At 35.0% G+C, this 14,753-nt stretch overlaps 1 protein-coding gene across 2 annotated transcripts in view; it reads left to right on the top strand.

Annotated features, from left to right (window-relative positions):
* The window catches only part of HERC1 (HECT and RLD domain containing E3 ubiquitin protein ligase family member 1), a 156,347-nt gene that overhangs the window by 52,292 nt on the left and 89,302 nt on the right, over positions 1–14,753 (top strand). For both annotated transcript variants that reach the window (XM_068963684.1, XM_068963682.1), the window contains exons 24-25: positions 6,951–7,002; positions 13,589–13,857. In XM_068963684.1, coding sequence (XP_068819785.1) covers positions 6,951–7,002; positions 13,589–13,857 — 321 coding nt within the window. The remainder of the gene's footprint in view (positions 1–6,950; positions 7,003–13,588; positions 13,858–14,753) is intronic.

The raw sequence follows: 14,753 nt of genomic DNA, 5'->3' as shown, positions 1-14,753 counted from the left end.
TTTTTAAAAAGAACTTTGAAGAGAAATGAGATAACTTTATTGCATAGGTATTTATCACTTGTATGTTAGTGACTCTCAGATTACTTTCTTTAGCCCTGACTTCTTCCTTAACTCCAAGTTCGTGTATCTCACTCCCTGATGGACATTCTACCTGAACACGTCAGGTGACCACAATCTTAACCTATCCAAAAATAAACTTGTTTTTCTCCCAAACCTGTTCTTTCCCATCCACTATCTTAGTATTAACTCCCCAGGCTGGAAACCTAAGTTCATGCTTGCCTCTGCTGCTGCTGTTGCTGCTGCTAAGTTGCTTCAGTCGTATCCGACTCTGTGCAGCCCCATAGACTGCAGCCCACCCGGCTTCCCCATCCCTGGGGTTCTCCAGGCAAGAATACTGGAGTGGGTTGCCATTTCCTTCTCCAATGCATGAAAGTGAAAAGTGAAAGTGAAGTCGCTTAGTCGTGTCCGACTCCTAGCGACCCCATGGACTGCAGCTTACCAGGCTCCTCCGTCCATGGAATTTTCCAGGCAAGAGCAGTGGAGTGGGTTACCATTGCCTTCTCCACATCCTTGCCTCTAATTTTTCTTAATTCCTGGTCCTCCTCACTCCCCACAGTCCAATTAGTCCGACCTTGAAAATTTTACTCCTGATACCTTTCTAATATGTCCTGTCCATCCTTCCTGCCACTGTTCTGTCTCAAATTTTTCTTCTCTTCTGCCTGGCCTAGTACAAAACCTTCAAACTGGTTTCCCTCTCTCTTGTCTTACGCCCGTCTTCAGCATTTCACTAGAATAATATTCCTGAAATACAAATCTGTTTTTATCTCCTCTACTTAAAATCTTTCAGTAGCTCTCAGTTACCTATCAAAAAAGCCTCAGGATCTGGATTGCAGGCATTTAAGGTAAAAATCAAAGAAATGAGATGCTGATCTATATAAGAAGTAGGAAGTAATGTGTGCTGTAGTGTGATGGGTTAAATAAATTATAGAATGAGAACAGTCTGATAGCTTCTTTTGAGTAGCTTTGGGTTTGGAGTTGATAGCTAGATTTTCATTTTGACTGTTCCTCTGCCTTTTATGTGAATCTGTATGTGCTACTTTACCTCTCTGGGCCTTAGTGTCCCATTATGTGATATGAGGATAGTAGTGCCTGTTGTGTATGTGGTAATGTGTTAGACTTGACTACTGTTGTAGACTTGGCTACTGACCCTGATTCTACGGCTACTGACCCTGATTCTACTGCTGAAGAGCTTTTTTTTTTTTAACTTATATTTTTTTGGAGGATAATTGCTTAACAATGTTGTGTTGCTTTCTGCCTTACAACAATGTGAATTAGCCATAAATACATATATATATATATATATATATATATATATATATATATCCCCTCTCTCTTGAGCTTCCTTCCCTCCCTACCCTTCTATCCTATCCCTCTAGGTCTTCACGGAGCACAAAACACAGGCTGAGTTCCCTGTGTTACATAGTAACTTGCCACTAGCTATCTGTTTTATACTTGGTGATGTATATATTTCAATGCTACTCTCTCAATTCATTCCACCCCCTCTTTCCCCCGCTGTGCCTACAAGTTCATTCTTTAGATCTGCATCTCTATTCCTGCCCTACAAATAGGTACATCAGTACCATTTTGTAGGTCCATATATATGCATTACTATATGATATTTATTTTTCACTATCTGATTTACTTCACTCTGTCTAACAGGCTGTAGGTTCATCCACTTCAGTTCAACTGACTCAGATTCGTTCCTTTCTATGGCTGAGTAATATTCCACTGTATACAGGTACCACATCTTTATCTATTCATCTGTCGATGGACATCTAGGTTGCTTCCATGTCCTCACCATTGTGAATAGTGCTGCAATGAACACTGGGGTACATGTGTTTTTTTGAATTGTGGTTTTCTCAGGGTATATGCCCAGTAGTGGGTTTGCTGTGTCATATGGTAGATTTATTCCTAGTTTTTAAAGGAATCTCCATATTATTCTCCATAGTGGCTGTATCAGTTTACATTCCCACCAAGAGTACTAGGGTTCCATTTTCTCCACATCCTCTCCAACATTTATTTTTTGATGATGGCCATTCTGACCAGTGTGAGGTGATACCTTACTGTAGTTTTGGTTGGCATTTCTTTAATAAGGAGCGATGTTGAGCATCTTTTCAAGTGTTTGTTGACCATTTGTATATCTCCTTTGGAGAAATGTCTGTTTAGATCTTCTCCCTGTTTTTTATTGGGTTATTTGCTTTTCTGATATTGAACTGCATGAGCTGCTTGAATATTTTGGAGGTTAATCCTTTGTCAGTTGCTTTGTTTGCAGTTATTTTCTCTTATTATGAAGATTGTCTTTTCATCTTATTTATAGTTTCCTTTGCTATGCAAAAGCTCTTAAGTTTAATTAGGTCCCATTTGTTTATTTTTGTTTTATTTCCATTTACTCTGGGAGGTGGGTCAAAGAGGCTCTTGCTGTGCTTTATGTCAAAGAGTGTTCTGCCTGTGTTTTCCTTCAAGAGTTTTATAGTTTCTAGCCTGTAGTTTTTGGATTGATTGATACAGTGCATTTTTAGCTCTGAAATTCCTCTTGTGTGTGAACAGAGAAAATAGATGTGAAAGTGTTTTTGAGAAGTATGGAATGCTACATAAATATGAAGCTATTGTTTAAAAGAAACTTCTAAGTGTGAAAGATTCCTCCTCTAGGAAGGTTGAACAGTGTCTTCAAGCAAGTTTCATTGTATGTTTTTGTTTGTTCTTCCTCCTTTTTTTCTTCATTCCCATTAATACCTCTGTGTTCTGATTCACATTCCCATTCTTACCATCTACTGAGAATTCCTTTCTGTCCCTTTGATTTTCCAAGTTGATCAGTCTCTTTATTTATTCTCCTAACTGTGACAATTTTTAGAACTTCCAGTGACTTAATAGGGATCTATACCATTCTACATATCCTGGCCTCACTCCTTTCTGGTCTCCTCTGCTGCTCCTCTCCTCCTTGATGACCCTCCTTCTTGCCACACTGACCTCTTGGCTTTTCCATGAACATACCACACAGCTTCCCCATAGGACCTTTACATGGCTGTTTTTTCTAATTGTAATACTGTTGTCTGCAGGCAGATCCCCTCATTTCAAGCCTTTGTTCTGATGTTACTCTTTTGATGATGCCTACCCTGACCACTCTATTTGAAACTCCAGTTTTCCCTCCTTTCCAGATGTTCACTCATTGTCCACTTTGCCTTGCTCTGTCCCTCCCACTCCACCCCCACAGTGAAAGTGAAAGTCACTCAGTTGTGTCCAACTCTTTGCGACTCCATGGACTATACAGTCTGTGGAATTCTCCAGGCCAGAATACTGGAGTGGGTAGCCTTTCCCTTCTCCAGGGGATCTTCCCATACCAGGGATTGACCCAGGGTCTCCGGTATTGCAGGTGGATCCTTTACCAACTGAGCTAGCTATCAGGGAAGCTGATAGCCAGGTCTCCTGCGTTTTCTGCATTACAGGCAGATTCTTTACCAGCTGAGCCACAAAGGAAGCCCAGGAATACTGGAATGGGGAGCCTATCCCTTCTCCAGCGGCTCTTCCCAACCCAGGAATTGACCCAGGGTCTCCTGCATTGCAGATGGATTCTTTACCAACTGAGCTATCAGGGAAGCTGATACCCATCCCCCGCCCCCACTCCCACTACCACCCCCCGCCCAGTACCTAGCATTATTTAGTTGCTGTATTTATCAGTTTCTCTTAGCCTACACTAGAATATAAGCTCCCTGAGGACAGAAATGTTTGCTATTTTTTTCATGGCTATATCCCCAGTACCTATAGTGCCTGGCACACAGTAGATAGTCATTAAATATTTTTTAAAAAAATGAATGTTTGATCTATTTTGGTAAAATTTCTGTGTCTGTTTGTTCTTTCAGCTCTTTAATTTAGGCCCTTGTTACCTTTGCCTGAATGGGTAGTTTTCAAACTGATCTCCCTGCCTTTTCCAGTCCCTCTCTTTTGATACTGCTGCCAGAGCTGGAGCTCTTAAAAACACCCAAAACAAGAACACACTTCAACAGCAGAACACCTGCTGGTCATGCTACTTTCTTATTCATGCTACCTTCTTATTAAAAAGACCAAAAAAACAAAAAACTCAGTGACTTCCCAGAAATCAGAGATTCTGGAAAATGTTACCTGCCTGCTTTTGAAGCCCGTTTCCTTGCATAATCTGCAATTTTGCCATAGCGTAGTAGTCCACCTGCCAGACCCCAAATATATCTTTTGAGCCTCTGCTCAGTGATTGTTTGCCATAAATGTCCTTTTCCTTTGTTGATGAAGTCTTGCCTCTCTCCTAAGGAATGGTTAAAATGTCACCTCTTCCAAAAGTTTACCTAAGATTACTCAACAGTGACTTTGTTGTTTCCCTGGCAGTTTGTTAGTACCTCTAATAAACCACTAATGATTTGTCTCATGTTGGACTTACTTAATTTTTTAAAAATTTTATTTATTTTTAAATTTTTAGCTGCACTGGAACTCTATTGCTGCTTGTGGGCTTTCTCTAGTTGTTGGATTTACTTATATATTATTAGTATTTCTTTCCAATAGACCTCTTCAGAGTTCTAGAGTTCCTTTTTTAGTGCCCCTCATATCTCCAACATTGTGCTTTGCACATTGTAAATAATTGATAATTCATTTCAACTGATATGAAAAGGTAAAAAAATGAGAGTTAAAGTGGCATGCTTTTTGGAAACAAACAATGAAATCTGATTTAATCATGAAACTGTTTATTTTGATCTGGGGCCTGACACTTTTAGCTTTCTGAGCTCCAGCATTTTTATCTTTGAAATGGGGAATATCTCTGCCTGTTATGCTTGCCTCCTGGATTGTTGTGAAAAACAAGTTTAGGAATACAATTTGAACTGAAAATGCTGAAAGTTATGTTTTCAAAACATTATAGGAAGACGAATAAATGGAGGTGGGTTGAACTTAGGTCTAACTGCCAAGTCTGGTTTTTATAGTTTAAAAAAATTAATAAACATAACTTTAAAAAAGATAGACTCTTGATCATCTTTTATTATGGAATATTTAGAGAGATGGTGTCATAAAAAGTGGAAAAGTCAAGAACTAGAGAGAGCAAATTCTCTTGTTGATGAGGAGACCTAGGCTGAGCCTTCAGTTTTGAGCCTCACATAGACAAAGAGGACCAAGCCGTGGGGGCAGTGTGAGATTTTCCAGCTGAAATATGTTACCCTTCTGTCTGAGTTCATTTAGGATTATCATTCATATCTTTAATATCTAGTAGTACTTATTTATCCTGAATTGTTACTGAATGAAATGCTTTCTTTAAATAACTGAAGTTAACCAGCTTAGTGCTTAACTTGTGTTTTAATCTTCTTTTATAAAGAGTTTTATGTGATATATTATCTGTTTCTCTTGTTTTAGTAAACAGAGAAACCTAAGTCAACAGTTACACAGTTAAACCTAAGTTTAGCTGTTTGATTGACAGATGTTATACTTACCATCATTTCTTACTATACTCTCCTAATCTACCTCCCTTATTTCCCTACCCCCTTCTTTCACAAAAAACATTGATTTAGCATACAAAAGTAAATACTATTTATAAAAGTATAAGAGAATGAATTAGGACTAGAAGAAGCTGAGAGAGGAAAATAAAGTACTGAGTAAGATTTGCATACCTTCTCATGTATCCTGTAATGTTCTCCTAGATATGGGCCGCTGAATAAGAAAAATATGACTTGCATGATTCACAATGACTAAAAGATAAAAACAAAAAATAAAAAGTTTTTATTTTTGAGAAAAACTGAGGTATTTCTGGTTCTTAGTCCTGAGATAAATTTCTTCAGTAATCCCTAATGGCAAAGGTATTGTTTGATAAAAATGTTACATTGCATGACGTGGTAATATCTTCAGGTATCATGACAACTCTTTGTTGTTTTTTCCAGCACTAAATGGCCTGGTAGCATGCTTATTTCTGGTGTGTGTGTGTATGTAAAACAAAATGTGTTTATCCAAAATGTGGGTTACCAGGAAAAGATTTTCCAAATAACATTTCCTAAATAGATCTGTTTTGTCACTTCTGCAGGCTTTCTTCTTTGCCACCAACTTTTTTATTGTGTGATAGAGTGCAGTTGAAATTGCTGAGATCCTAATGTCATATCTGTGCATAAATCTAAGTTATGGGTTTATACAGACAACCAGTATATGGTTGTCTTTACATAAGAGAGAGTAGATAGTTGTCACTAGGGCCTCCTCACCACACGCACACAGAAATATACTTCTGTTCTTCCTAAAAGCCTGCACTGTTTTATTAAGCTGACTGAAGTTTCACCAATTTGAGATTTCTTTATTTTAATAAATTTTAAAATACAACTAGAAGGCTTAGGACTGTCTTAGTCTTCTGTTAGTATGGATTTATAAGATTCTCTTCTTCTGTACCTGCCGTCTGTGAGGTCGCACAGAGTTGGACATGACTGAAGCGACTTAGCAGCAGTAGCAGCTTCTTCTGTACACCTAACCAAGGCTAATAGTTTTAGAACCAATAAAAAGTGAAGGTAGAACAAGTAGTAATTTTGGAAAATGAGACTTTGCTACAGGGGCTTTAGGCATCTTAAGGGTATTAATAAGAGATCATACTGTGTTTGGAAAATAAAAGATAACGATTTCAAAGAGGAAATGGTGATGACAAAGAAAAAGTTCTGCTACTTTATACTGTTAATTAATGTGGACATTGACTTTGTGTATTAGTTTCTCAGAGTCGTATGCCTGAGCTTTCTTGAGCTGTTTTCACTGGGTTTTTAGAGACTTTTTTTCTTAGCCTGACTTGACTGGTGAATAAGTAGCACATTGCTATAATTATATAGATTATTTTTTATTCTAGTACTCTCTTAAGTCTTAATCTTGAAATTATTTTCACAATTAAATTTTATTATTTATTTTTAACTTAACAGAGTGGAAGACGAAATGTTGATTTGGATTTGGCATCATCTCATAGAAAGAGAGGTAAGGATTAAGTATTAAATATATGATTAAATTAAGTAACTCTTATATCTGATGTATTTAGATCTGAATGTCATTGAAGCACTGTAAAAAAATTAGAAACATTTTGTCAGAAAAGTTAAGAGGGAGATCGTTTTCTTGAAAATAATACTCTTAAAAGTCTGGGAATGTATAGGAGTTAAAAATCGATTCTGTTTCTCTTTTGTCGTGTTTTGACTTTTTAAAAATTTTGTGGATTCTGGAAGCAGTACTTTACATTGTGGAGGAATTATGGACATAATTTTCTATACTTTAGCTCACTGGTATAGTTGCTGTAGTTCAGATGGTGTTACAGGAAGAGCTCTTTACCTCACTCACCTTTCATACACATATATACACTTTTAAACTGAGAGTTTCTAATTTTTTTTCCTGTTTGCCTCTCAAGATAAAACATGTAAGAAATAAACAGGTGATTTCTAAAAATGAAATTTTCCCATGAGGAGCAATTTTAGAGTGTTATCAAGAGTTAAATTTATTTGTTAAAAGCTGTATCTTAATGAATAATATAGTTAACTCTTGCTTATATGTACCAATAGATGGAAAGAACAGTTTTAGATAATACAAATCCAAGTAACTAAAAACTCACCAAGTATTATTTTTTATTAATTTGCATTTGTAATTAAACCCATTTATTCTGTGGTTGTGAAAATGTGAAATGTTAGAAGTTGCTGTTAATGGTAATTTACTAAGAGCTGGTGGGAAAACTTTTTTCCTTATGATATTAAATTTTTTATATTTCAGAATTGACCCCTTCTCTTGATAGCTTCCTTGGCAGGATGTTAGGTTTACCTACAGGGAAAAAAAGTGAGAAGGGAAAACTGAGAAATGCACACACAGTTTTTTCATTTTTGTGTTTGTAACTTAGAAATGTTGGTATTTATACTTAGAATGATTTTTTTGAACTATTAGGAGTTATGAGGACTAGAGCTGGTACTTTCTTTATTGAAAAGTCTTTTAGTACTATAACATATCAAAGCTGCTGGGTTCCAAAAATATTATAGAGTATATGTGATATCAAAGAAATTAGTGTTGTTTAATGTCATATGCAATGTGTATTTTATTGTTTTCTAACTCTTTGAAAATTGGCAATTCATGTGCCATAATTAGCCAGAAGTATCATGTTCTTTAACCACTTGAGTTAGGACTTAAATTTTTGGAACATTTTTACCTTCCTAATTTTGGTTAACTCAGGTGAAAGATGTTATATTAATGAAAAGACGGCTTCAAACTCATTGAGTAGCATAAGGGATCCAACCTGTCATATTAAGAGCTCCTACTATACTGATATACTCATAAGTGTTATTCCATTGGCTAAAATTATTTTTCTCTCAGGTCTTTATTATGCTTATGAAAATATGAATTTTGAGATTCAGTTTATGATAATATATCAGCATGTAGCAGAGTAATCTTTGGAATAAAACAAAAAGTGATATTTTTAGCTTTGAATTAAGAATAACCTAGAATTCAAGTGTAAATTACTTAGAAATTAATATGACACTTTAACTATCCTAGATTTGCTCCCTGTTCATAATTTTAATCAGTTGCCCTGTAAGTAGATTTCATGTGGTTTTAGAGCTAAGTAGATACAAATGAATTAATTATCCAAGTTCAGTTTATGGGTAAACCAACTTTTCCAAAAGTTCAAGGTAGTACCAAGACCTGTCAACTTCTTGAAACTTTACTTTATTGGAATCAGGCCAATAAATAGGACCTTATGGGAAATTTTTGTTTAAATTACCCATTTAGGAGGTTATAATAGGGAGGCAAACTTGTTATTATGTTAATTATGATGATATCACTTAATGTGGTACCAATTTATTCTAGTAATCATTACATCTTAATGTTCTCAGGCAAAAATTTTGCTGATAGCTTTGTTCCTAGGAGTAGGTGTCTAGAAAATGGAAGAGTTACTGTTCTAGGAAGAGCAGCAAAAATATTTTTCAGTCTCATGAATCATAGTGTTTGTGGATTAAACCATGAAAATGTATACTTAATAATTTCATTTATTTAATTATAATGAATTTTCTTTTTTTAAAAGAAATTAACATTGAAAATACACTTGGAACATTCTATTTTGAAAAGAATTTTTTAAAATCATGTATATTTAGAGACTAGCCTCTGACCACAGTTGGGTTTTGTTTTGTTCTTAAATTATGGTAAAATAAACCACTCTGTTTTTTCCTTATTTATTGTCAAAATGGACCAGATGTCATAAGCTATAACATGCCTATCTTCAATTGGGCAGATGAACCTACCAAGTCTGAGAACTTTTTGGAGCAGTTCAGGTGTTCTGATTCTGACTTGAGCTATGAAGGACAAGCAGATGTCCAGCCAAGTGAGAATTCTTCTATGTGCTTATTTATCCTTTTCCAGTATTTTGAGGAGAAAATGTAAACTTTTTTCTCTCACTTTCCTTTTTCATTTATTAGTCTAGTAGTCCTGATTTATTGAAAGTTTAGTAAGAGAAGTTAGAGATAGCAATATTTAACTGTATCTGTTATTGAAACTAAATGGATAGATTAATGACAATTAATGGTTGTATACACATTTCAGCTGCTCTTAATATGTCTCCAAAGACTACTCCTTGAGAGGGCCTAGTGCCTATAATTTCAGTGTTTCACATTGGGGACACTGGAATTCATGCTGTTGAGCCATGAATGCTTCTTTTCCCCTCATTCCAGTTAATGTTTCACAGTTGGTACAAGCTCTTGGTCCAAGAAAGTGAATATGGTAGGAAGGAGTAAACTGAGCAAATAAATTGAGCTCAGCCAACTTGCTCATCAGAGCTAAATTCTAAATTTAAAAAAAAAATCATAAATTACTTTAAAAAGAGACAGGTGATCCATATTTCTGCTTAGCACCTCAGAAGTAATATCAAATTTGTATTCATTAGACACATAAAAACTGTTTGCTATATGCCAGGTATTGTGCTAATCACTTCAAGCATATTAACCCATTTAATTCTCATAATAGCTTGTCAAAATTCTTGTCAAAACCTGTTAAACTTGTTAGTATTTGGTTACTTTGATAAATACATAAAAGATTTGCTGTAGTTGTGTAGAACTGAGCACCTTCTTTACTGAACGACAATACCTTTTTGCAGATACATAAGTTTTTGTATTTAAGCTGAAGCTGATATAATCAGTGAAAAATGATGGAGATACCAAAGCAAAAATTTAAGGAGCATCATGGTTTGATTTCACCACCCTGCCCCAGGTCTTTAAATATAGTGTTAGTGTTTTATTGCTAAATAATATCAAAAACGTTTATCAACATGTGTGTTTCATGGTTGACTTGTATGGGTGAAATGCTATTTTATCTATGCATTTCAAATTAGATTGTATAAAGAAGAACAAATGTGAATGTTGTCTCCTGTATGAAATTTCTCCTTTTGTCTTCTGATTCTTGTTGTGGTAGTGTATTTACTCCTTTTTGGCCAGTTGAGCCCCAGAAAAAAGAAGAGCTTCAAGCAAGTACATGATGGCATGTTTAATTTTTTTCCCCTTTTAGCTTGCCTACATATTTTATGGTTTATAAAGTATGTATTGCAGCTCTGCCATGTTCATTTTGAAAATTCCACATAAGAACCAAAGTTACAAGGACAAGTAAACAATCTCAAATTTCTTGTTGGATTTCATATTTTCTTTTTATAGTAGGAGACTCTGAATTAATATTAAGTAAGAATTGGGTCAGTCACAGTTACTCTATAGAGGCTTTTGATATGCTTTTCAGACACAGTATTTCCTTTATTCAGACAAAACAGTACAGGACAAATTAGTTATTAGGTTATTATAATTTTTTTAACAATTATAGTTTTTCATCTCTCATTTCCATACTATGAGATTTTGTGTTTCAAAGTATTTTTGATATCAGCCTAAACATTTTGGTTATAAAAATTTATTTATTTATCCTAATGCGTTCAGGTAGCCTCTTTCTTGTTCTTTCTTTTATTCATACAAAGTTTTGTTTGGTCTATACACTTAACAAGTTGCATGTTTTAAATTAGGGGTCAGAAAACTATGAATAATGGGCTAAATGTGGATTGCTATCTTTGTTTTAAAGTTTTGTTGGAATACAACCACACTCATGTATTATCTATGGCTCCTTTCACATTACAACAGAAGAGTTGAGTAGTTGGATGAACTGTGAATAATCCACAAAATCTAAAATATTTACTAACTGACTCTTTATAGATAAAGCTTGCTGATCCCTGCTTTAAATTGCAGAGAGGACTTAATTTGGGGATTGGCTACCTATTCCATAGGATATTTTGGAGTATATTAAGACAATTCACTTCCTGTAGATTCTTCACAATTGAACCTTTGTGTAGGCAAGCAGTGGAATTCCCATGGATCAATGTTTTGTGAGTTGATTAACAACAAGTATTTGTAAGATCACCTCCCATAAACTTAAGGAATTAGTTTTATTAATTTAGAAGATCATTTTCTTTGAGCCTGTGTTTCCTCAAGTGATGAAACTGGACTAGATAATCTTTAAGGTCGCTTTTACTTATGTGGTTCTAACATTAACTCTTTGCAAATGTTATTTTCATTTTGAAAAACAATTAGAAGTATTATAAGGTAGAAGAACTTTTTATTCTGAAATTTTTTTATTGAACCAATAGGCTCAATGCTAAGAACCAAAGAATATTCTTTGTAAGTTAAGGTTGAATCCAGATTCTGATTTTGGAATGCTTACAAAAATGAAAAATGATTCTTTTCTTCCACATTCCACATTCCCCTGCTTTATTTTTTAAATATCATTTTTAATTAAATACATTATGCATCCATGACATTTTTCTTTGGATTTTTACTCTTTTCTGTTATACTTGTGAAAATAATCAGCTATACAGTTAGGGGAAATTTTCAGATTGGTTATTTCTATTTCAATAGAACTGAAAATCTAACATTTTTAAATCTTAGAATTCTTGCTAAAATATGGAAGGCAGATAAACCATATATTCTTTGTCATTCTAAATTATTTTAGTAGAATTCATATAAATTATTTCATAGCTGCTTTATAATATTAACTGCCTGTTGTGAATTCCTGTGTCTCATTTTGAAGTCCTAAGGTTTTCCTGACATCATTGTAATAAATCAGAAATAAGTTATACAGTCAATATTGTGTTAGTTCATTTTCTCTGTGGGCATTAGTAGTCCTCTTCCCAAATCTTTTCCATCTAGTATGTAACAAATGTAATTTTTGTAATACATGTTTTATTAGGTACCTCATTCCTAATTCATTCCTAATAGAAAAATTTGGTGGATTCACACAGAAAGATATTCCACAGCACTCAAAGAAATGAACTGTGGCTACATGGAATAATGTGAACGAGTATCAGCAATATTATACTGAAAACATAATATACGAAAAGATTACATAAAATGGTGCTTTTCTATAAGGTCACAGGCGACTAACACTAAACATTATTTGCCTTGGGAATACATATAAAATAGTATTTAACAGCAATAATGAAAGCGTTAGGTGGCAGGACACAGGAGAGAGATGGGTCATGGGGAGGAACAGATAGAATTCTGCCAATTTTTCTGTTTCTTGTGTTCACATTTATTATAAATATAAACACAAAAGCAAGCCATGCATGGACCAATGATGAGAGTATATCATGAGCCAGAGTATGATTAATCTAACTCATGTACCTGAGATCAGTTAAACCAAAAAAGACAAAGCTTGTAAGAATTTAGACATTGTTATATTTATTTAAAGCCCCTGCTGGCACATGACTTGGACAATGTTGTGATCACATACTGACATTTTTGCTGTCTAATGTAAAGATTTTAAGCTATAAGATGCCCTTTGGCAAAACTAATGGTGTTAGCCACTATTTTTATACCATTTGGTAATTTTATGTAGATATAATTTTATAGTAAATCTTATATATTCTTATCTGTGAAACTTTGCTTCTTCTATATAAAGGAGTTTCACAGCCTGCAATAAATATGCATATAACACAGTGAACATTGTTTCTTACATTAATGAAACCCAAAGGTGATGTTTATGTCTCCTTTTTGTGTAAGTTTACTTGCCCTTCTATATTCATTTTTTTGGTAATATTTCATTGCGGATATGTAGACACTTTGCGCAATCTTAATTCACTGTTTGCAATGATAATGTTAAATCAGATGAAGTTCTGTTGCTAGTTGATCTTACCAGCAGTGTCCTAAGTGCCTAGTTCTGTTGTGTTCATAAATGATGGTCTGGTTTAATACTGCAGAGCCTTTTAAGCTAAGCATTTTGAGAACAGCTTCTGCCTTTCTTTTTCTTGTGGCAGCGTGTTGCTAAAGCGCTTACAGAGACACTGGTACATTAAACAGGGCTTTCCCTTTCTTTTCTTACATTGCTCTAGTTTTTGTTTATTTATTGTTTTTTAGCAAAGCATTTTGCTCAGATTCACTTAATGCATGCATGTATTCAAACATGAGTATCCATTCCTCACCAGTTGGTATGACAGCCGCACTCAGCCCTCATCTAGTTTCAGAATGTATGTTCTACTTGGTCATCACTGACGCATGTTTGTTCTGTTTGTATATAGGTCCTATGCACAGTCAATTGGAATCCCTGAGTGACTCGTGGACTCGCCTGAAACATAACAGAGACTGGTTGTGCAGTTCCTCTTATTCCTTTGAGTCTGATTTTGATCTTACCAAGTCTTTGGGAGTTCACACATTGATTGAAAATGTTGTAAGCTTTGTGAGTGGAGATGTGGGGAATGCCCCAGGTTTTAAAGAGCCAGAGGAAAGTATGTCTACAAGTCCCCAGGCCTCCATCATTGCAATGGAGCAGCAACAGTTAAGGGCAGAAGTAAGTTTTTGATGTTTACTCCTTGTGAGGGACTATGAACCACTGAATGTACAATTAATAGGAAAAATTTTTCCTTTTCTTCTACTCCTTGCCTCCCTCTTTCCTTCATCTGAGCTTTTTGATGTTGCTATCTTAACTGGAGCAACTTGATATTTTCTTTGCAGTGAACAATAGTGTATTTTTAATTGCTGTCTTTTAGAACAAGATACTCTAATCACTAAGTGTTTCCTTGTCTCCTAGAAACTATAATAAGATTGGTGGGTGACTATACAGATCTGCTCTTAGAGTCTCCATTTTTTATATATTTGTCTGTTTAAAAAGGGCTAGATTAGAACATCATGGTAATAATGATGAATGCTAAAGTTAGTGAACAAAGCCTCCTAAGTATCTCCCTCAAAATATTTATTAATGATTGTGATTTTAACATGTCCTCAAATTCTTTGATACTCTCCCTGCCAGGAGGTTGAGCTTAATTTTACTCCTCTTAAGAGTAAGCTGGACTTAGTGACTTAGAGCTAACAGAGTATGAAAATGGGCAGGGGGGTAATTTTACTTTGCAGAAACCTGGCAGACATCACCTTAACCAAGTGATCAAGATTAATATCACCATAATTAATAGGTTATGCTAATGTCATGCACAGTGATAATAATATGATGAGAGGGAGACTTTGTAATATTCTTCCCCCAAATCCATATCTGTAGTCCAAATATGAGAAACATCAGGCAAACACAGATTGAGGGACATACTATAAAATACAGGAACAGCCCTTTGTAAGCATCAGGGTCATGGAAAACAAAGACAGAAACTGTCACAGACTAAAGGAGACAACTAAATGCAGTGTAATATCCTGGATTGGATCCTGGAACATAAAAGGGGCATTATGGGGAAACTGGTG

Source organism: Capricornis sumatraensis, chromosome 2, assembly GCF_032405125.1.
Source record: "Capricornis sumatraensis isolate serow.1 chromosome 2, serow.2, whole genome shotgun sequence".
In the NCBI taxonomy this organism is placed as follows: Eukaryota; Metazoa; Chordata; class Mammalia; order Artiodactyla; family Bovidae; genus Capricornis; species Capricornis sumatraensis.
This window is presented reverse-complemented; position numbering and strand designations above follow the sequence as displayed.